The sequence below is a fragment of the Panthera tigris genome, chromosome C1 (genome assembly GCF_018350195.1).
Source record: "Panthera tigris isolate Pti1 chromosome C1, P.tigris_Pti1_mat1.1, whole genome shotgun sequence".
In the NCBI taxonomy this organism is placed as follows: Eukaryota; Metazoa; Chordata; class Mammalia; order Carnivora; family Felidae; genus Panthera; species Panthera tigris.
Genome location: NC_056667.1, coordinates 125,420,655 through 125,442,120, shown reverse-complemented (window position 1 = coordinate 125,442,120; position 21,466 = coordinate 125,420,655). Strand labels below are relative to the sequence as shown.

The window sequence follows — 21,466 nt, the reverse complement described above, 5'->3', positions numbered from 1 at the left end:
TTTGAACCACCCATGCTTTGTTGACTCTCATTTAATTGTTTCTCTTCTTTGCCAGGCAAATTTATGGACTTAGCAAGATGAATAAAAATAAACTGATTCATGATTTCCTGGAAGTAGTTTCAAGGGGTGATGTGGAACTCATCTGTGACTATATTAGTAAAGTCCATTCCATCCTTGGAAACCTTAACTTTCAGCATCCAACGACTGGAAATACACCTCTCATTACTGCAGCAGAAGAAAATCTAACAGAGGTACCATGTGATGTCCTGGGCCCATGGGTAATCTTCTAAGCTAAAGATTCCAAGAATGAGATGTTTGTGAATAGCATAATCACTTACCTCCATGAAAGAATGCCTGAAGACAGGCTTCAAGGGGGATAGGAAAGGGCTTAGAATGAGGACACTAGGATGAATAAGACACATTTCACTCAACACAGCAGGCTGATGCCTCTGTAATGTCTTGAGAGTCTAAATGCGTGTGAACCCTCAACCCTGCCTGGCCATCTCAATTTGCCTCTCTCTTCACTGTATTCTTAGCTTTTTTTCTCTTCTGGCTCCTTCCTATTAACACTTTTTAAACAAATTATAAAATGTAGCGTATATGCTAATATATATATGTATGCAAATATATATATGTACACAACTTATATATATATACAATGTAGCATATATGCTAATATATATACATATATACAACTTAAACACAAATGACAGTAGCACCCAGGTACCTACCATCCAAGCCAAAAATTAGAACGTTGCCTTGCCTCAAAAGCCCTTTATGTGCTCCTCTTGAATTGTGTCCCCCACCCTTCATAATCGTTATCCTGAATTTTAGGGTAATCATTTCCTTGGTTTTGCCATCTCTGCTTATATTCCTAAATAATGCATAATGTACTTTTTCCTATTTTTGAACTTTATAAAAACAAACTTATACTACATGTGTTCCTCTGTAACTTGCTCCTTCTCTTCATTATTTGTTCTTTTCTTAAAATGTAATTTATTGTCAAATTGGTTTCCATACAACACCCAGTGCTCATCCCAACAAGTGCCCTTCTCCCTGCGCATCACCTACTTTCCCCTCTCCCCGACCCCCCCATCTACTCTTAGTTTGTTCTCGGTCTTTAAGAGTCTCTTATGGTTTGCCTCCCTCCCTGTCTGTAACTTTTTTTTTCCCCTTCCATTCCCCCATGGTCTTCTGTTAAGATGTGGTTTGTATATACACTGAAATACTACTTGGCAATGAGAAAGAATAAAATCTTGCCATTTGCAGCAACGTGGATGGAACTGGAGGGTATTATGCTAAGTGAAATAAACCAAGCAGAGAAAGACAGATACCATATGTTTTCACTCATATGTGGATCATTATTGGTTTTTGAGATTCACCCATTTTGAGACATGTAGTTATGGGTTTTCACTTTTACTGATATCTAGTATTCTATTTATGCCACAACTTATCTGTCTCTCCTACTTTGATGGACACGTGTGCTGTCCATATTTATGTTATTACTGACAATGATGCTACTTTCCATTAGAACTTAACGTGCTTAGATACCTCCTTTTTGATGACATATAAACAAACACTGATCCCACATCGTCCTCTAATCACATCCTTTCCTCTCTCAGACCTCTTCATCTGCAGATCTATGTCAAGAACTATGAAAGATGTAAGATTTTACCATACTTACAAGCTAACAGGTTAGCCTGCTCCAATTTCTTAGACCCTTGGCATAAGGAACAAAACTGGTTCAGAGACAAAGGGCAGTTTATTACTCATAACAATAACATTAGGCAGAGTATTATCAGTTTTGTATCATTTACCTTGGTCCTGATTCCCACAGGATGGTAGGAAGAGGACCAGATGACCTCTGCTCAAACAGTAGGTTGGATTGCAGGGGAGGAACTCTAAATTTAGGGAACACAAATCTCCTATAGTAAGGAGTAGTAAGCTACTCCTTGCTTGAGAGGGAGATATCTTCCAAGGCTGTTCACTATACAGCTTGAAAAGAGACCCTGGGACAAAGGCAGTCAATGCCTCTGCTCCTAAGACTTGTAGAAATGTGAGAGACCAAGGGAGACTTGTCTCCTGAAAATATCTACCCTTCATTTATACATTGTCTTGGCTTCTGGTGAATTTTCCCATGAGCATACCACTCTGACTAATCTGATCAACAGAGGCTGGAACCAAATCCATTAATTTGTCTCATACAACATTCAGTTAAAACTGCTATCAATAGAACTCCAAGGAGCAGAATGAGGCCATACTGTAGATTAGCATCAACCATGCAATCCATGGTCCTGAACACCACCAGCTGAACAAATCCCATAAACCAGATGGTTTTCTCCTTAAGTTTCTCTGTTGATCTTCTCACTTGGTCCAAGTCATCAACCCAAGTATTAGCCTGTATTAGCCATTGCACAGACTTCATCTTGGCCCACAAGGAGGAAGACTAGGGCAATTTTATCATTCATAACAACCCTGGCCATTGTCTTGACTGATGACCTGAATGTCCTGCAGAGGTGAGGTGGTATCATTGATAAGTTTAGGTAAAGGCAGGAACAAATTTTGTTCTACTTTTTCTAATTGGACATCTGTCTTAGCGATAATTGTCCACAGTGGCACATAAATGACAAGTCAGCCACCCCTCTGGGAAGCTCCCTCAAGTAACCTGGCAGCATCATTTTGGGGAGAGCTCTGAAGTCATCTGAGGCTACATCATCTACTGATGGTATTTACTTAAAGATTTGAAGGTCTCTTATGACCACCCCTAAAGCGTAAGTCATCATGTTTTCAGGAGGCATGTAAGTTAATGCCAGGTTTCTCTACAAAAAATATAATCCTGGGGTATCCCTTGGGGACAAAAAGGTGTGCTTATAATTGTTGGGCCCCTCTGAGTGGGACCTACATTAGTCAAGGGGCACAGGTTGACAATGTCTCCCTGTGATCTCTCAACTGGCTGGTAGATCTTAGGATTCCCAATTCAATCTGAATAATGGAGTCTGGCTCTTGATTTAGGAGAATTATCAGTCCTATTTGTCCCTGCCAACAGCCAGGCAGCATTCATGCACCCTACAGAATGAGGAGTGGTGGCTGCAGGGATGGTAGTGGGAAGAAATCTGGAGGTGTAGACAAGTGTTTTTTAGATGGAAAGTGCAAGAGGCAAAGCTGTTGGCTGTAGTTAGTAATAGACTTCCTGGTAAGGCTAAGGAAATTGGCAATCATGTCATGAACAGGGATGTTTGGCAAGGGATAGAAGACCTAGTAGTCAGTTACTTTTAAGTTGCTTTGAATGGTTTGGGAGAGACACACCAGGACATTTTCTTTCATGAGGGAAATTCCCAGGGTGGTTCTGAAGAGCAAAGGTCATCAATGTCCCTCCCTTCCCTATACTTCATGGGACTGAAGATGTTCTCTTTTTAGGTACCAGGGTCATTGCTTTCCCTCAACCACCACAAAGACTGTGTATCCCATTTCAATGGCTGCAACTTCACCCCTGTGTCTGAAACAGAGTTCTCTACACTGTGCCCAGTCTGTATTGATGGCTGTGTTGCCATGTCTAATAAGATGATGGGTTCAGGCAGCAATGGAGGCAATCTGGGTTGTGCAGGATCGTTCACTAGTTTTATTCCGGTCTGTCTCATCAGAGAATGGATCCTTGCATTGGAGTTCTACATGAGTTGACCCAGACAATTTATTTCCATAGGTCATGTCCCTAAAGAGAAGTATCTTGTTTTGTTTTGTTTTGTTTAAATGTTTATTTATTTGTTTTGAGAGAGAGTGAGAAAGATTGGGGGAAGGGCAGACAGAGATGAAGAGGGAGAATCCATGCTCAGTGTGGAGCCCATTACAGGGTTGGATCCCACAACCTAAGATCATGACCTGAGCCAATATCAAGAATCAGACACTTAACTGACTGAGCCACCCAGGTGCTCCAAGAGAAGTGTTTTTAATCTGCCAGTCTGGAATTTTCTTAGTGGTAGACCCAAGAGCTAGACCATTAGCAGCAGCCCAAGAATCCATAAAAATATAACAAGGTTCATCAAGGGGAATATTGGTCAGAGCTTGAGAACAGCCTTGAGTTCTACCCATTGAGTGGAACAACATGTCCATTGTCAATTCTGCATAGCTGGCACTGAGGCCAAACAGCTGCAATAGTCCAGTGCACACCATCAGATTTCATCTTGGCTAAACCATTAGTGACATACACCCAGGCACCAAGGGAAATCCTTGTGAAGGAAAGTACCCCTAAGCCAGCAGTTTTGCTTCAGGTGGTGGTGTGGGGGTTAAAATTTCCAGCAAAGGGAAAGATACCATTTTTTTTTTCATGTAAATCAGAGATGCCAATGTACCCAGACTGGTTGCATTCTTAAATACACCATTTCCACTTGACAAACAAGGCTTGTTGGGCTTTTCCTACCTTGTTATTCATTGAGTTCTAGTTGACTCACCCCCAAAATGGAAATATTGCACTTGAGAGCCATAAGATCTCCTTGGATTAGGCATTCAGTTTTGACAAGAACCCACTAGCAAGCTAATATCTGCCTTTTAAAATGTATTTATTTTTTTAAGTAATCCCTCACCCAGTGTGGGGCTCAAACTCATAGACCTGAGATCAAGCATTGCATGCTTAACCAGCTGAGCCAGTCAGGCACCCCTAATGTCTGCTTTTTAAAAGTGATGTATCTAGTAGACATGCCAAAGAGGCAACAAGTCCAAATCCCCAAGAAATACCTCCAGATAGAGGCTGCCTCCCTTTGCCAGAAGCTCCCCAATTGGCAAAATTATTGTCATAGACTGAAAAGGGTCAGGAACTCTGAAGATACTAGCACTTCTCTACATAATAGCTCATCACAATCAGAAGAATCCTCTTGACACTTAATGGAATTAGGGAGTATACATGTATAACACATTAATTCCCATTACACATTCAGATGGAAGCCACAGCTATAATCCACTGAATTGGCCCAAGGGGCCCCGCCCACAGAATCATTTTAGCTTTCCTTACCTACTGCAAACTTTGCTCAAACCCCATTAACTGAGTTCAGGCACCCACTTTTCCCAAGGGACTAGGCAGGATGGTGACTTGGGAATCTGTATCTAAGAGACCCATAAAAGTTTGAGTCTCTCCTTTCCCACTGTTCATCAACCTAGTCATGTCAGTGGCTATAGCCTTCAGGCCCCTTTGAAGACTGTGTATCCTTGGCCCCACTTATAATGATCTTTATCTTTAAAGCAGTTGAGGTTGAGGTACAGGGGGAGGGAGGGATTAGGAACATGGTGAAAGAGAATGGCTCCAGACCAATAAGCAACGCATATTTATTTTTGGTTTCCAGAAGCATTGAGGCTTCTTCTTGTTCAACAAAATGAACTTATAATGTTTTTGTTCCATACAAAGCACTCTATCAGGTGGCAAGGTCGTTGTTACTGACACCATCGATTTCAGCCTCAGGGATCCCTTGACTCAGTGGCCATAGGCACATTACTTTCTTACTGGAGCTTCAGGGTTTGCACCCTTTGGTTGACTCAGGCTGGGTTTTCATAGTAGGGCCTTTTTTTTTTTTTTTTTTTTTAAGGATTCTACCTTAATCTGAATCATTTGATAATCCTTTGTCATGATAACATCTTTAAATTTTTACCTGGTTTTAACATAAGGAATAGGAGAGTTTTCCAGGGTAGTGGGGTTAATTACAAAAATTTGCTAATGAGGCACCTGGGTGGCTCAGTTGATTGAGCATCAGACTTTGGCTCAGGTCATGATCTCTCATTTCATGAGTTTGAGCCCTGTATCTGTCTCGCTGCTGTCAGCTCAGAGTCCACTTTAGATTTTCTGTCTCCCTCTCTCTCTGCCTCTCCCCCACTTGTTCTCTTTCTCTCTCTTTCAAGAATAAATAAGGCTTAATTTTTTTTAAAAAAAGGAAATAAAAAAAGAAAAGAAAAAGAACTTTACTTAAAAAAATTTGTTAGATTTCTTTGTGTCATTTTCTCTCTTACCATTGGGTCATCTTCAACAGTATTATAATCCCATCCAGGGCATAAGAACCTGAACACTAGTTCTGTGATTTATCATGGGAATTTGTCCGCTCAAGGAAATCTCCCCAGGAGGTCTAAAGCTCCCTTACAGTGGCTGCAACCCACTGCAAAAAATTCTGAGACCTCACTATCATCATTAAATAGATCTAAGGTTGTCAGCAGGAAGGACTGAGCTGTTAAGATAATGAATGTCACTCTTCCTTAACAAGCATAATGCATCTCACTACCCATATCCCAAATGAATGAGCCAAAGTTCCAAGTTTGCCTGGTTTTTGCCTGTATCAGTCATGAATTTTCCTTCTTTCCAGCCCAGAAAAGATACGTATCTCTGTAACTGTTGTCTAAAAGGAAGTAGAACCTTCTGCCTACCCAGGACAAATCTTAGTATTATTTGTTATAGTGGCATGGTCGTGAGGCTGACTGCCAGATGGGTGAGGAAGATAACACCTGTAGAAAAATCATCAAAAACCAGGAAGCAGTTGTTTTTGAACTTATTTCTTGGCACTTAGCCTTTAACTGCCTCCCAATTCCTTAAACAGGCATTAATAGTCAATAAAATGGAGGATCATTTATTACCTAATCAACCATATAATTTGGTCAATGTATTTGCTACCACTTCCCATGAACTTTCTTTAAATCTCATTAATTACCCCCCACGAAGCCCTCGTTCTTCTTCTGTCATTCCTATCTCTTTCAGAATCACCTCATTTTTTTGCAAAAATTAGGAACTGTGAAGTATCTGAGATTTTTCCTTACTTGCTACCTATTAAGTTAGCCTACCACAGTTCCAGAGTCTGGCAGAAGACATGAGACTCCTGAGTCAGAAAAATGACAGTTTACTATTCACAATAGTAATGATAGTAGTATCAGCATTTGCTTCAGTTCTCTGAGCCCCAGTTTCTACAGGGCAGTATGAAGAGGTGATACCTGCACATACAATGGGTTGAATTATAAGAGAGGAAACCTGAGCTTAGGAAACCTAGGAAAGTAAGCATGTTTTCCCAATGCTCCAGGAAGAGACATTATCTCTACCTTGCAAAGTCACTCACTATACAAACATGTTTGAAAACATAGTCTAGGGGCACCTGGGTGGCTCAGTCAGTTGGATGTCCGACTTTGGCTTAGGTCATGATCTCATGGTTCGTGAGTTCAAGCCCTGCATCAGGCTCTCCACTCTTAGCACAGAGCCTGCTTCAGATCCTCTGTCTCCCTCTTTCTCTAACCCTCCCCCACTTACTCTCTCAGAAATAAATAAAAAATTTAAAAAAATTTTTAAAATATGGTCTAGAGCAAAGGCAGTCAGTGCCTCTCTTCACAAGACCTACAAAAACACAAGTTCCCAGAGTTTCTGGAGAATTGTTTTTCTTTTTCTCTCTCTTTTTTTAATGTTTATTTATTTTTGAGAGAGAGAGAGAGAGAGAGCGGGAGAAGGGGAGGGGCAGAGAGCGAGGGAGACACAGAATGCGAAGCAGGCTCCAGGCTCTGAGCTGTCAGCACAGAGCCCCATGTGGGGCTTAAACCCACAAACTGTGAGATCATGACCTGAGCCCAAGTCGGACGCTTAACCGACTGAGCCACCCAGGCACCCCATTTCTTTTTTTAATGTTTATTTATTTATTTTGAGAGAGAGAGGGGGAGAGAGAATGAATCCCAAGCAGGCTCCACACTGTCAGCACAGAGGCAGACATGGGGCTGTATCTCACAAACTGAGAGATCATGACCTGAGCTGAAGTCTAGAATCAGACACTTAATCTACTGAGCCACACAGGTGCCCCTGGAGAATTCTCTTTCAACAGCCCCTATAAAGAGTGCTCCTTTGGTTGATTCTCACTGCCTCCACTTTCTCACCTCTTAAGACTACTGCAGTCTGGCATTGTTCCCTACTACTCCACTGAAACTGCTCTTGCCAACATGCCCTATAATGTCCTTTGTTACCTATCAGATCTTAGCGACTTTAAACACCCATTTTTCATGAAATGCTTTCTTCCATTAGCTTCTTCCTGTATTTTCACCTCACCTCCCAGGCAGTATCTCTCTAGTCTCATTATGGATTCTTTTTTTTTTTTCATCCATTAAATATTGGTGTTGCCTAATATTGTGGGGATAGCTCTTAGTTCTGTACTTCAGCCCACATCTCTCACCTGAATTCCTCTGTGTGTGTGTATAGTATATACACACTGTATACACAGACATATACATATATGTTCTAGATCTAGATCTAGATCTGTGTGAGTATATATATGGTATGTTGAGCTTCCAACCATATATCTCCATTTACATGTCATGTCAAAGACCTCAAACACAGTATGTCCTCATTGTCTTCTTTGTCTTTATCCCCAAATCTAATTCTTCTGAGGAGTGCCAGCATCAGTGCTTTCCATTTTATTAAATAGCATCACCATCTATTTATCTTAAATTGTTCATTCACTCATTCCTTAAACATTTATTCATGTGATAAGATCTCCTGCAATGTTGGACTTACATGCTATTGAAGGTGAAACACAACAAATAAGGAAACAAAAAGCACTTAGTTAAATTACAAATTACTCTTAGTTCTTTAAAGTAACCAGTAGAGTGAATCATCTTTTGATAAGGTGGCTGGAAAAATCCCCACTGAGGTGGTTACATTTATGCTAAGTAAAATAATGATGAATGATGACATTTGAAGAGCAGTTGGGGGAGAGAGAATAACAGAGATAACCCTTTTGGTTAGGAAGAAGCTTGCATATTAAGGCAAAAATTAAGGCAAAAATGTGACTAGAACTTGCAGAGGAAGGAGGAAGAGTGGCATAAGATGAGGCTGGAAAGGAAGGCCAGGTCCAGATCCTGCAGGGCCACAAAGGCATGCAGAGGGATTTTTAAAAACTGCTTTATTGAGATATAATTCACATATCATACAATTCACCCATTTAAAGTGTGGAATCCATTGGTTTTTAATATAATCACATTAATGTGCAATCATCTCCACAGTCAATTTTAAAACATTTTCATCATCCCAAAAAGAACTCTACACCTCCCTGCCCCCCCAAAAAGAAGCCCTGTCCCTTCAGCTATCACTTTCTATCTTTCCTCCCTTTCCCTGCTATAGCCCTTAAGCAACTACTAATCTACTTTCTGTCTCTGTAGATTTTCCTATTCTGGACTTTCATATAAACAGAATCATATAATATGTGATCTTTTGTGATTGCTTCTTTTACTTAGCATACTGTTTTCAAGGTTCATGTTGCAGCATGCATCAGTATTTCATTCCTTTTTATAGCTGAATAATATTCTATTATATGGGTATACTATATTTTATTTATTCATTTGTCCATTGATGGAAATTTGGGTTGTCTCCATGTTTTGGTTACTATGAACAATGCTGCCATAAACATTTGCATACAGATTTTAAAGTTATCATATATTTTAATTTCTCTTTCATTCCACTCCTAGAATTCCTAGAAGTGGACTTAACTGAATCATATGGAAACTGTATGTTTAATCATTTGAGGAAATCCCAGAATGCTTTTTAAAATTTTTTTTAAGTGCTTATTTTTGAGAGAGAGAGAGGGAGAGGGCGAGAGAGAGAAAGAGGGAGCGTGAGGGGCAGAGAAAGAGAGGGAGACAAGAATCTGAAGCAGGCTCCAGGCTCCATGCTTTCAGCACAGAGCCCAACGCAGGGCTCAAACCCCCAAACTGCAAGATCGTGACCTGAACCAAAGTTAGACACTTAACCAACTGAGCCACCCAGGTACCCCCAGAATGCTTTTTAAAGTGGCTGTACCATTTACAGCAGTGTATATGTGTTCTGATTTCTTCACATCCTCGTAACACTTACAGTTATCTAACTTTTTTATTCTGTCCATTGTAATGAGTTTCAGACAAAGGTATTTGGAAATGGAGAGACTTATTAGAAGGTCATTGCATTGTTTCAGGCAACAGATCATGGTAGCCCTGTCTGCAGTGACAGTAGGAAAGATAGACAAAAATGGACTGAAGTAAAACACCTGAGAGTTATCTTGATTTCTGACTCACCATCAACACCAACATCTAATTAGCCCTACCTCCTAAGTGTTCATGGATTATACCCTCAGTCACTCCATTTCTACTGACTGATTCAGTAGAATCAATCTATTTCCCTGATTCAGTAGCCATTTTTTCTCCATGAAGCTACTGTAGCAATCTCATTGGTCTTCCAACTTCTACCCTTCTCCACAGTAATTTTTTTTTAATGTTTATTTATTTCTTAGACAGAGCATGAACAGGGGAGGGACAGAGAGAGAGGGAGACACAGAATCCGAGGCAGGCTCCAGGCTCCGAGCTGTCAGCAGAGAGCCCGACACGGGGCTCAAACTCACAAACCGCAAGATCATGATCTGAGCTGGAGTCTGTTGCTCAACCGACTGTGCCACCCAGGCGCCCCTCCACAGTAATTTTTTTGAAATGCTGATCTCATCATGTCATCCCTCTGTTTAAAATCTTTCACTGGAGATACAACTATATTCCTAAATGGAGTTGGTAAAGCCTTTTAGGATTTAGCTACTCTTGACCTCTCCATCACATTTCCTTACCCTCCTTCCCCCATCCTGAGCTCCAGCTATGCCTAATTCCTTCCAGAGCTTTAAATGTTATTTGTTCTTTTGCCCTCTGTATTAGTCATCTTGGGCTTTCCATAGCAAACATACCATAGCTGAGTAGCTTAAACAATGGAAATTAGGTGGTGTTTTTTTTTTTTTTTTAAGTAGGCTTCATACCTGGCATGGAGCCCAACATGGGGCTTGAACTCACAACCTGGAGGGAGATCAAGAGTTGGATGCTTAACTGACTGAGCCACTAAGGTTCCACAATAGAAATTATTTTTTTCATAGTTCTGGTAACTGGGAAGTCCAATATCAAGATTCTGGACAATTTGGTTTCTAGTGAGAACTTTTTTGCTGACTTATAGAAGGCTACCTTCTCTCTGTGTCCTCACTTGGCAGAGAGAGAGAGAGAACAAGTTCTCTTGTGTGACACTAATCCTATCAGATCAGGGCCCCATCTTTACAATCTCATTTAACCTTAATTACTTCCCAGAGGCCCCCTCTCCAAATACAGTCACATTGGAGGTTAAGGCTTCAACATATGAATGTTGAGGAGAAATAATTCAGTCCATAGCATCCACAGTACTTTGTTTATCCTATATCCTTTGCTTGAAGCAATCTTTCCCCCAGTCTTTGCCTGGTTAACTGCATCTCTGATCCCTTGGTTCTCAGCTTAGACATAATTTTCTCCAAGAAGTCTTCTTGGACTTAAACTGTCCCAAGACAGCTTAATACACTTCTTCTAAGTACACCCTCAGCCTTCTTTATTTTTTTTTAATTTTAACGTTTATTTATTTTTGAGACAGAGAGAGACAGAGCATGAACAGGGGAGGGGCAGAGAGAGAGGGAGACACAGAATCTGAAACAGGCTCCAGGCTCTGAGCGGTCAGCACAGAGCCTGACGCAGGGCTCGAACTCACGGACCGTGAGATCATGACCTGAGTCGAAGTCGGATGCTTAACCGACCCGAGCCACCCAGGCGCCCCCACCCTCAGCCTTCTATATTTACCCTATCAATGCATTAACACACTGTTGCAATTGTCTTTTTATCTGTCTTTTTTCCTCACTAGTTCGTAAATGCCTTCAAGGCTGGTCCCTGCCTTCTTCATTGTTGAAGTCTCAGCACCAAGGACAGTTCTTGACCAATGCTAATCACTCAATCCTATTTGTTGAATAAATTATGCATTCAATATTTTGAATAGCATTTATTTGCTCCCTAGAAATACTTGTGGAAATACTTGCAACATTCAAGGATCTATGTCTAAACTTAGGGGTTTTATATTCCAAATTGTAGGTGATACTAGTAGGACTTTGATGCTTTATGTGGGTTTAACATAAAATACTCACAGACGTCTAGTTTTAAGACAAAGATAGTATCCCCAAAGGTTACCTGGCTGTCTTAGCTGGTAAAGAATGTGACTCCTGATCTCAAGGTTGTAAAGATTGAGCCCCACGTTGGTTATACAGGTTATTTAAAAATAAAATCTTTTAAAAAAAAGGCAAATAGCAGTTAGCTGCATCAAAATCAATTCTTCATTTTTATGCTCCTCTTATTCTATTTTTCTGTATCATGAATCAAAGTCATGTCTAAGTTTTCTGCATAGCCCTGAAGATACTCTTTGCACTCAAAGATGCTACATAAGAATGTTGTGCTGTTGCAGGTTGTTGAATTTCTTCTGGAAAAGGGAGCAGATATCACCCTTTGTAATTACAGCAATCAAACTGCAGTTCATGTGGCTAATTGCCACGTCCAAAGACAACTCTTGGCTATCAATGGAATCCAGGCTCCCCAAATGCAACTTCTACAAACTTCATGGCAAGGTGATCTTGAACAACTTCAACACTTGCTGGTCAGTTATATTGATGTTTGCTTCTGCCTTTGTGTAGGTAGGTGGGTGGGTGAGTGATATGAAAGGCATAGACTACACATGACTCATTTTAAATAAAAATGAGTTCTTTTCAAATGCAGTCCTAGAAAGTTTCAGGCAGAAAATAGAAAGAAACAGGATCAAATAGGACATTGGGGTGGAAAACAGGATAATAAAAGAACACAGCAGCAGGCTATTTCTACCTTCCTCCAGCTGGATGCTAGAAGAAGTCACATAGCACCCATGGGAAATAATATGCTCCCAGGATGCCCCCCAGAGAACTGCTGTCAACTTGCTCAGAGGAGTTCCCTTGACATCATTGCCTATTGTACAATTGCTGTTTAGATCCCTTTGGACCAGCTGCACTTATTATCTTTAGCCTGAAAAGGGAATCAGAGAGCTTATGCTTTGCATAATATTTAGTTGTAACTAAAGGAGTTAAAAGGATATGTTTTTAAAATACTTTCTTCCCAAGTTATTGATTTTCTTATTTAGATTTTCTACCCATAGATACTCTTTCCTGAAGTAACTTACAAAACCATATGCATAACCAAGGACTCTAATTGTTGGTGACCAGCAACTGTCTATTCTTGGTATTTACCTTCAGAGATACTGTCAGATCACATGACCTTCCAACTGAAAGAAAATCAATTGCTGCTAGGAAACAGTTTCTTCCATTCCCTTATGGGCAAGACACAAACAGATAAAGAAAAAGTGAACAATATTCTGGTCACCTAGAGTTCAAGGGGATCTACAACAAAATCCAAAGAACTCCTTAAATACTTTTGTTGTACAAAACAATAGTCTAAAATTGTCGTAAACCATGACTAAAGCTTAGAAATTTTTTAGGAGTGCCTGGGTGGCTCAGTTAAGCGTCTGACTTCAACTCAGGTCATGATCTCATGGCTCGTGAGTTTGAGCCCCGCATTGGGCTCTGTGCTGACAGCTCAGAGCCTGGAGCCTGCTTCAGATTCTATATCTCCTTCTGTCTCTGCCCCTCACACTCTGTCTCTGTCTCTCAAAAATAAATGAACATTGAAAAAAAAAATTTTTAAGAAATTTTTTGAAAGACAATAAATTTTATTTTAATGGTATTCATAACGGTTGTTATAATCCAGTATCTGTTTTCATAACCACATTTTCACCCATAAAGATTAGCAGCCACATTTTAAGAAACTGGTGTCTGTACCTGAATCCAAAGTTTAATAAGCAGGTGCTGAATTAATGTGCTATTGCAAGACTACTCTCAGTTCAAACCTTTTGTGTTGGTGCTAACTAATAATAAACAGTGATATAAGAGGTGACTTCTTTTCAGAGACTGAAAAAAAATTAATTAATTCCCATAGCACCCCTCTGAGGTAATATCATTATCTCTAGTTTGTCCCTAGAGAAACTGAGGTAGAAACACAAGACTATACTGACATGGCATAAAGTGAAATAGAGATGGAAAGTAGCAAATTATTTTGGTAAATAAAATAAACAGTTTGGATAATTTGGCCTTACAGTGGTTTTTCAGTTCTGAATTATCCAAATTAAATTTTGCTTTCATTAAAACAACAAATATCATCTGTATATCCACCTGCGTTTGACTATATGTGTATATATATGTGTGTGTGTGTGTATACATACACACACACACACACACACACACACACCTGCCTTATTTTTGTAACTCATTCATTCATTCCAGAAATGTTTACTGAGCATGTGTCAAACACTCTGCTCAGTGCTTTTCATATTCTATCACCAATCATCAAAACAACCCCACAAAGAAGACATTGTTATTCCTACTCTAGAGCTGAGGACTCTGAAGGTCAGTGAGTAGGACTGCTGGATTTTACAAACAAACATACAGGACACGTGGTTAAATTTGAACTTCAGATAAATACCAAATAAATTTTTTGGTATTACTGTGTCGCCAGTGAAAATTATTGTTTAACTGGATATCCTTTATTTTAACAGGGTGATCTTATCAAGTGCCCTTGATATAATCCTATCAGCGAGGTTAAATAATCAGCTTAAGGAGGTAAAATTCAAACCCGGGTCTGTCTCTCAGGCCTGTGTTCTTTCAATTCATCAGCTCCTCATCAATATAGATGTTGAGAAAGAATGTGTTGAAGCTGGGGTGCCTGGATGGCTCAGTCAGTTAAGCATCTGACTCTGGATCTTGGCTCAGGTCATGATCTCATGCTTTGTGAGCCAGAGCCCCATATCAGGCTCTGTGATGACAGCATGGAGCCTGCTTGGGATTCTGTCTTTTGCTCTCTCTCCCCTTCCCCCACCTCAAAAATAAATAAACTTAAAACAACAACAGAAAAATAATGTATTGAAGTTAAAATGAGAATATGGCTAAGCAAGGAAAATGCAAAGATTAGTATAAATAGTAAAAACATAATAAAAATAAAGCTTCATGTTTTCAAAGGCATCTGAAGAGTTCCTGGATATAAATTTCCCAAACCAACATGGCTTGACCCCTCTGATGCTGGCTGTAAGGGATGTGGATCTGTTTGAGAGTCTTGATATGTTAACAGTCTACAGACCTGTGGAGGTTCTGTCTGAGCTCCTCAGGCATCATGCGTGAGTATGAGTGGTCAGTTGGCACCAGTGGAAGAGAGTCTATGTCATTGTTATTGTCAGAAGTCACTTGTAAACTTAGAGACATGCAACTCTGGACCTCAGGGTTGTTAAGTTCAAGCCCCACATTGGGTATAGAAATTGCTTCATAATAAAATCTTAAAAAAATTTTATGTATCGAATGCAAATTCATGTTCATAAAAGGGACTTCAGCAGTTGCAAAGTAATGTGCAAATGTTAGATGTTGCTATCTATTATTTTTATTATATCAACTATTTGTTTTATTTGTGTAAATACTCTTTTGGTACTTACGAAGAATGTCAAATAATTCTTTTTTTTTTTTAGAATGTCAGATAATCCTTGAGTATGTAGCTCCTTACCCCCAACATGTTACTAATTATTTCAGAAAGCATTGTCAATTATCAAAAGCAATTTATAATACTGATTTCTAATTATCTAAAAATTACTGTATGCCAGCATGTTCTTTTAGGGGAAGGGGAAGTAAACAATTGACTTTTAAAAAAAATCAGTAGGTTAATAAGCAGTTTTTCATGTTAGAATTTCAGTGTCCTAATGCTGTTACCTAGATATCATCCAATAAGAACAGATGGGCAGCTCTTTCTCAGAATTTCATATGAATTTTGTTTTGGAAAGAAAAAAAAAGTAGAAGGGAGCTTCAAGAACAAAAGCATAGTCAAGAACATGAGCTATTGTAAAAGGACCAGTTACTATAATAGGATAAAGATGGAAGTTTGAAGCTACTTTAGACTTTAGTGTTAAGAAACAACTAAAGAGATTGTTTAACATGGAGAGTACCGGACAGCATCCCAGAGATGGTGTTCAGTAGGCCTGGAGTGGGGTCCAGAATATAGGAAATCAAAAAGTGCCACATTGAGAAACACTAATCAAGGCAAATGAGCAAACTGAAGTCCCAAGGAGTTAAGTGACTTGCTTAAGGCCACTTATCAAGGCAGAGGCAGTCCCCTGATTCTTGGTCCTATCCTACTTCTTTTGAATCATGACCTTTGATGGAGAAAAGCTCATAAGGGGTTATTTTTTCAGAGGATAAAACATTTCCCAGTCCTATAGCAATAAAAAGATTCAAATTCAAAGCTGTTAGGTTGGAGACCATGCTCAACATGTTCTGTGTCCCAGAATGTGACTAGTGCAGAAAGTGTAACCATTGTTTCCCACACCATAATCTGCAAATAGGGCTCTTACTCTTGGCCCTTTGAATCTCTCTGAGCTGTTACCTATCTAATCCTCAGATTCAGTGCAACATAGAGAGGATATTTGTGCTATTGCAAGGAGCCCTGAGATTAGCTGGTCAGGCTTAACAATCACAGGGCAAGGCGAAGAAAGATGAAGAGGTCATGCAGAGGGACTTTATGACAAGTTCGCTCCACTCAACCAAGAGCCTGTGAAATAAGCATATAAGCTTAGTTTTCTTTCTTTCTTTCTTTTTTTTACATTTTTAAAAATGTTTTAATTTATTTTTGAGAGAGAGAGAAAGAGAGAGAGAGCATGAGTAGGGGAGGGGCAGAGAGAGAGGGAGACACAGAATCTGAAGCAGGCTCCAGGCCCTGAGCTGTCAGCACAGAGCCCAATGCGGGGCTCAAACCCATGAACTGCGAGATCATGACCTGAGCCGAAGTTGGACTCTTAACGACTAAGCCACCCAGGTGCCCCCAGCTTACTTTTCAAGAGAGATTCTATTCTATTCTACAGTTTTGACTGGCAAAAAGGCTAGCTGCTAGCATTAGAAAAAAAAAAAAAAACTATCAAGAAAGCAAGCTTAACTCATTGGAAAGAAAAAACTAAGCAAGTCAGCTATTTGTAATAAGACAACAGCTTATCAAGATGTTTTGATCCTTACTTGATTTACTCGTCATTAAAGAATTATGAAAAGTTTTGTCCGAAGTTTGACATTTTCTGCAAATATTGGAATACTTTTAGGATGGAGTGGGAATAAGATATACAGAATATTCCTTTAATTTAAAATCTTGAAAAATTATCACTTTCTATCTCATACACTTTAAAATCATTCTTGTTAGCCCCAGAGCACATGATTACTTTTGTTTATTTGATGTCAATGTTTTTCTTCTCATATTTTTTCAATAGATTTAACTAAATAATTTTTATGTTAATTCTATTCTTCCTAGAGATCCTAAACTCTGTGATTTTAGTGGAAAATCAGCAATACATTATGTGTCGCAAATACATAGTTTTAGGAAACAGCAATTATTGGACATTCTAATGAACTCTATGCCAAAACCAGGTAAATACTTCTATTCCACTTTCAAAAGCTCCCCAACTATAAAAGCCTTATTAGAACTCTTTCTTCTACATGTGTTTGATGGATTCATTTAAAGAAATCAAGCCAACAACTATTTATTAATCGGTGACTATATAGAAGGTCCAAGGCTAGGTACCCTTAAGGGTTGTAAAGAAATCTAAAACATCGTCCAAACTCCTGAAAGTGTTCAATAGGGTAAGCGACACATCACATAAGTCAGTAGAGAAAGTGCTTGTTGTGAGCTTGAAAGAGGAGAAGGGACTTACTATGTTCCTTAAATGCTGGGTAAGATTTGGAAGGAAGAGAACAAGAGAGAAGGTTTGATATAGGTGGAAAACAAAGACAGAAACAGCCACAGAGAAAAGTGAAAGAAAGAAAGTACCACTGAGCAATATGTGACCTTGTGAAAGCTGCTTGACTTTATGGTCTGATTGGTTTTTATTCAAAACTTCTAGGCAGGGAACAAGGCTGTTCCCAGGAAGGTTTCATGAAAGCGGTAAGATTCAATCTGGTCCTTGAAAAACAGTGGGATTTAATTTTGTGGAGCAGAGGCATCATGCTGTAAATGAGCCTCACTTATCATAGGGGCAAATAAGAGACTAGAAATTAAATACGTAAAGAAACTGGGTCCATTGAATACTCATTAAATGAAGGGTTTTTTCCCCCAATAAAACAGAGTCACTAAAGAATTTTAAGCCAGGGAATGATGAAAACCATGTTTTAGGAAATTTAAGCTGTTGTTATTGTGAAGAATGGACTCAAAGGAAGAGACTCATGGCAGGGAGCTCTATTAAGAAACTATAGAAGTGCCTGTGTGTGGTGACAGGAACCAGGAAGAGTCCTGGGCTTGGTGTGGGAGTGTGCCTGACAGGTGCTGAGTGTGGTGAGCCTAAGAGCTATTGTGAAAGAAGAATTCACATAACTTAGTGATGTAAAGCTGAGAGAGACAAAAGTTGAGAGAGTTGAGTTAAATATGATTCCCAAGTTTCAGCCCTGGGAAGTGGGGAGATGGAAATGCAATCAATAAAATAGAAGACCACTCTGGTTTGGTGAGGATATAGAAGGCAATGGGTTCTAAAGCATTGCATTTGGACGGAACCTTGGGACTTGCAAGTAGCGATTTTCTGTTGGACAGGCCTGTGGGAAGGGGTGGGTTGGTATGTTAGTTTGGGAGTTCACTACAAAAAGGAGACTGTGAGGACCTGGAAGTAGGTAAGATCCCTGGCGGATTGAGGATGGTGGGAGAACTGCAAGGGGTCAAGCCAAGGAGGTGTACCCACAGTTAGAAGGTGGTATGTACACAGGGACTCAGGGCACTGAGAGAGAGAGGAGGGGATTGGGAGAAAGTTACAAGAAGCAAGGAGAGGGAAACAATGTCAAATTGGAAAAGAGATTACAAAGCAGATGTGGCAAGGAAGTGAGAAGTTTCAGTGATGAGACAGAGGCAGGAAATAGATTGCAGAGAGGAAATATGGTGAAGAAATGGAGGATCTGAGTAGAGATGATCTTGTGCAATTTTGTATCAGTTACAAAATAAATGGAAAAGCCATTGGAAGAGAAAGACGTTTTCATCGAAGAGCCCATGCTTATTTTGAAGAAGTCACGATAGCAGGAGGGGGATGATATGAGAGAGCACTGTCCCTTGGGAACTAACTGGGAGTTCATGGGTGCTCAGAACTCTGCCAATTTAATGTGACTTCTGCTACACAGAAAATGTGCCATGTCTTTGGTAACTATAGAGCAAATGTAATTTCCAGCCCATTGTTAGGGGTTTCACTTGGCAGCTTTGCCCAACTTAAAAACAAAAACAAAAACACATCCATTCTGTGGACTCTTGTTATCCTCACTCACATCCTTCCCTTGCCTAAAGCTTCATCAGGATCCCAGACCACTCTTTTAGGAAAATCTTTGACAGAGTGGAACCAGTCTTAGAACACAGAGCTAGGTCTTCTGACGAAATTGATGGAGATAAGTCTTATCAAAACACATTATTCTGTTTCTTTTGGCAGAAAGACATGCTGAATCATTGCTTGATATTTGTCATGATACTAACTCTTCTCCAACTGATAGGATGACAGTTACTACAAACCAAAATATAATCTTGCAAAGTATCAGCAGCAGTGAGGTAAGATGTTCTCTTTAAAGAAACTAACAACAAGGGGCACCTGGGTGGCTCAATCTCTTAAGTGTTGGACTTTTGGTTTCGGGTCAGGTCATGCGAGTTTGAGCCCTGTGTTGGGCTCTGCACTGACAGTGAGGAGCCTGCTTGGGATTCCCTCTCTCTCTTCCTCTCTCTCTCTGCCCTTTCCCTGCTCACTTTCTCTCTCAAAATAAATATATAAACTTATATAAAAAAAGAAACTAACAAAAAATGGATAACCTACTCCATCTATTACCTCATGTGTGTTGCTTGAATATTTCACAGCAATCATATATCATAATTTATTTCTAAATGTAATCATAAGGTAATTAAAAGCAAAATTAATAAGGCAGTGCTCCACAAGTTTAATCTCAGAGCTGTAATTAGCTGGTCAGCTCAGAGTCTCCTGCGTTTTGTGTGTATGTGTCTAATACCACAGAATATTGTTGCAGTTGAACCGATACTAAATAATAAAATGCAGCTTGTGTTTATGTGTGTACATGTGGAAAAGGAGAAGATCACTCATCTGATCATGTCAAATCCATCACAGGGTACCACAAAGAAGGTGCCTCCTCTTGGCCCTGGTCACCCCCAGCTCCCCACCATGATGAATGACTCCACATGAAGTCCCTCACAGTACAGTAACATTACTAGTAACAGTGTAATCCATAGAAAACTGTGGACCAATACCCAAGATATACAACAAACTGGTAACATGGTAACAATTGTTGCCTATAGGGAGAGAATTGGAGATGACTTTGTGCTGTGTATTCATTTGTACCTTTTGAATTTTTACAAAAATTAACACAGCCCAGACAGGTAAAAGTATTGCTGCTCTATATTTTGTTGGTAAGAAAACAATATGGCCACAAATTATTTATTTTACAAAGTTAATGAGGTGTGGACTATAATATAATAAATAATGAGGACTTTTGGAGATGGTAAGTATTTTTGAGTCCTTTTCTCCTTCCAAAAATCATCCCAAAACAACAAAGAAAAAAAAAAACCAAAAATTTAATTAAAAAAACCTTTTTTATTTTGAAATAATTACAGATTCACAGGAACCTGTAAAAATAGTACATAGAAGTCCTGTGTAACCTTCACCAGCTTCCCCAAAAGGGAACTATTATCGTAACTCTAGCAGGTTGTCAAAACTGGGAAATTGACACTGACACATTATAATTAACTAAGCTACAGACCTTGCTGGGATTTCACTAGTATTTGCATGCATTGTTTTTTCTGTTTGCGCATGTGTCTGAGTGTACTGTTCTTTGACGTTTATCCCTTGAATCACCACAGTCAAGATACAAAGTTGTTCTGTCACCCCAAGGGAATCCCTTCCTACTGCCCTCTTAATAGCCACACCCTCCTCCATCCTTAACGCCTGGCAACCACTGATCTGTTACCCATCTCCATAATTTTGTCATTTTGAGACTGTCATATAAAAGGAATTCTCATATGTATAAACTTTTGAGACTGGTTTTTCTACTCAGCATAATGCTTTTGAGATAGATCCAAGTTGTATCAAGTTTCTTTGCATTGCTAAGGAGTATTCTATGGCACAGGTGTTTACAGTTTACTTAACTATTCACCTGTTGAGAGACATTTAGGGTTGTTTCCAGTTCTGGGCTAGTATATACAAAGCTACTATGAGCAATTGTGTACAGATTTCTATATAAACATACGTTTTCGTTTCTCTAGGATACATGTCCAGGAATCCAAATACTGGATCATATGGCAAATGTATGTTTAACCCTTTTAAAAACTGCCAAACAGTTTTCCAGAGTGGCTCTATCATTTTATATTCCCATCAGCAATGAAGAGAGATCCAGTATCTCTGTATCCTGGCCATCATTTGTCAGTGTCAGTATTTTTTATTTTAACCATTTTAGTAGAAGTATGGTGGTATCTCATTGTGGTTTTAATTTCCATTTCTCTAATGACTGATGTTGAACATCATTTTTCTATGGGTTTATTCCCCATCAGCATGAATTGTTCAAAT

General features: G+C 39.5%; 1 protein-coding gene across 8 annotated transcripts in view; it reads left to right on the top strand.

Annotated features, from left to right (window-relative positions):
- The window catches only part of MAP3K19 (mitogen-activated protein kinase kinase kinase 19), a 63,418-nt gene that overhangs the window by 6,668 nt on the left and 35,284 nt on the right, over window positions 1–21,466 (top strand). For 5 of the 8 annotated variants that reach the window (XR_006220671.1, XR_006220670.1, XM_042994326.1 and 2 more), the window contains exons 2-7: window positions 56–278; window positions 12,248–12,436; window positions 14,877–15,031; window positions 17,191–17,306; window positions 19,334–19,449; window positions 21,166–21,327. Coding sequence is in view for 6 of the 8 variants with exons in the window: in XM_042994326.1 (XP_042850260.1) it covers window positions 78–278; window positions 12,248–12,436; window positions 14,877–15,031; window positions 17,191–17,306; window positions 19,334–19,449; window positions 21,166–21,327 (939 nt within the window). In the remaining 2 variants the exon portion in view is untranslated. Of the gene's footprint in view, window positions 1–55; window positions 279–12,247; window positions 12,437–14,416; window positions 14,481–14,876; window positions 15,032–17,190; window positions 17,307–19,333; window positions 19,450–21,165; window positions 21,328–21,466 lie in introns of those variants that run through there. The other 3 variants (XM_042994325.1, XM_042994324.1, XM_007098832.3) reach the window with 3 other exon arrangements.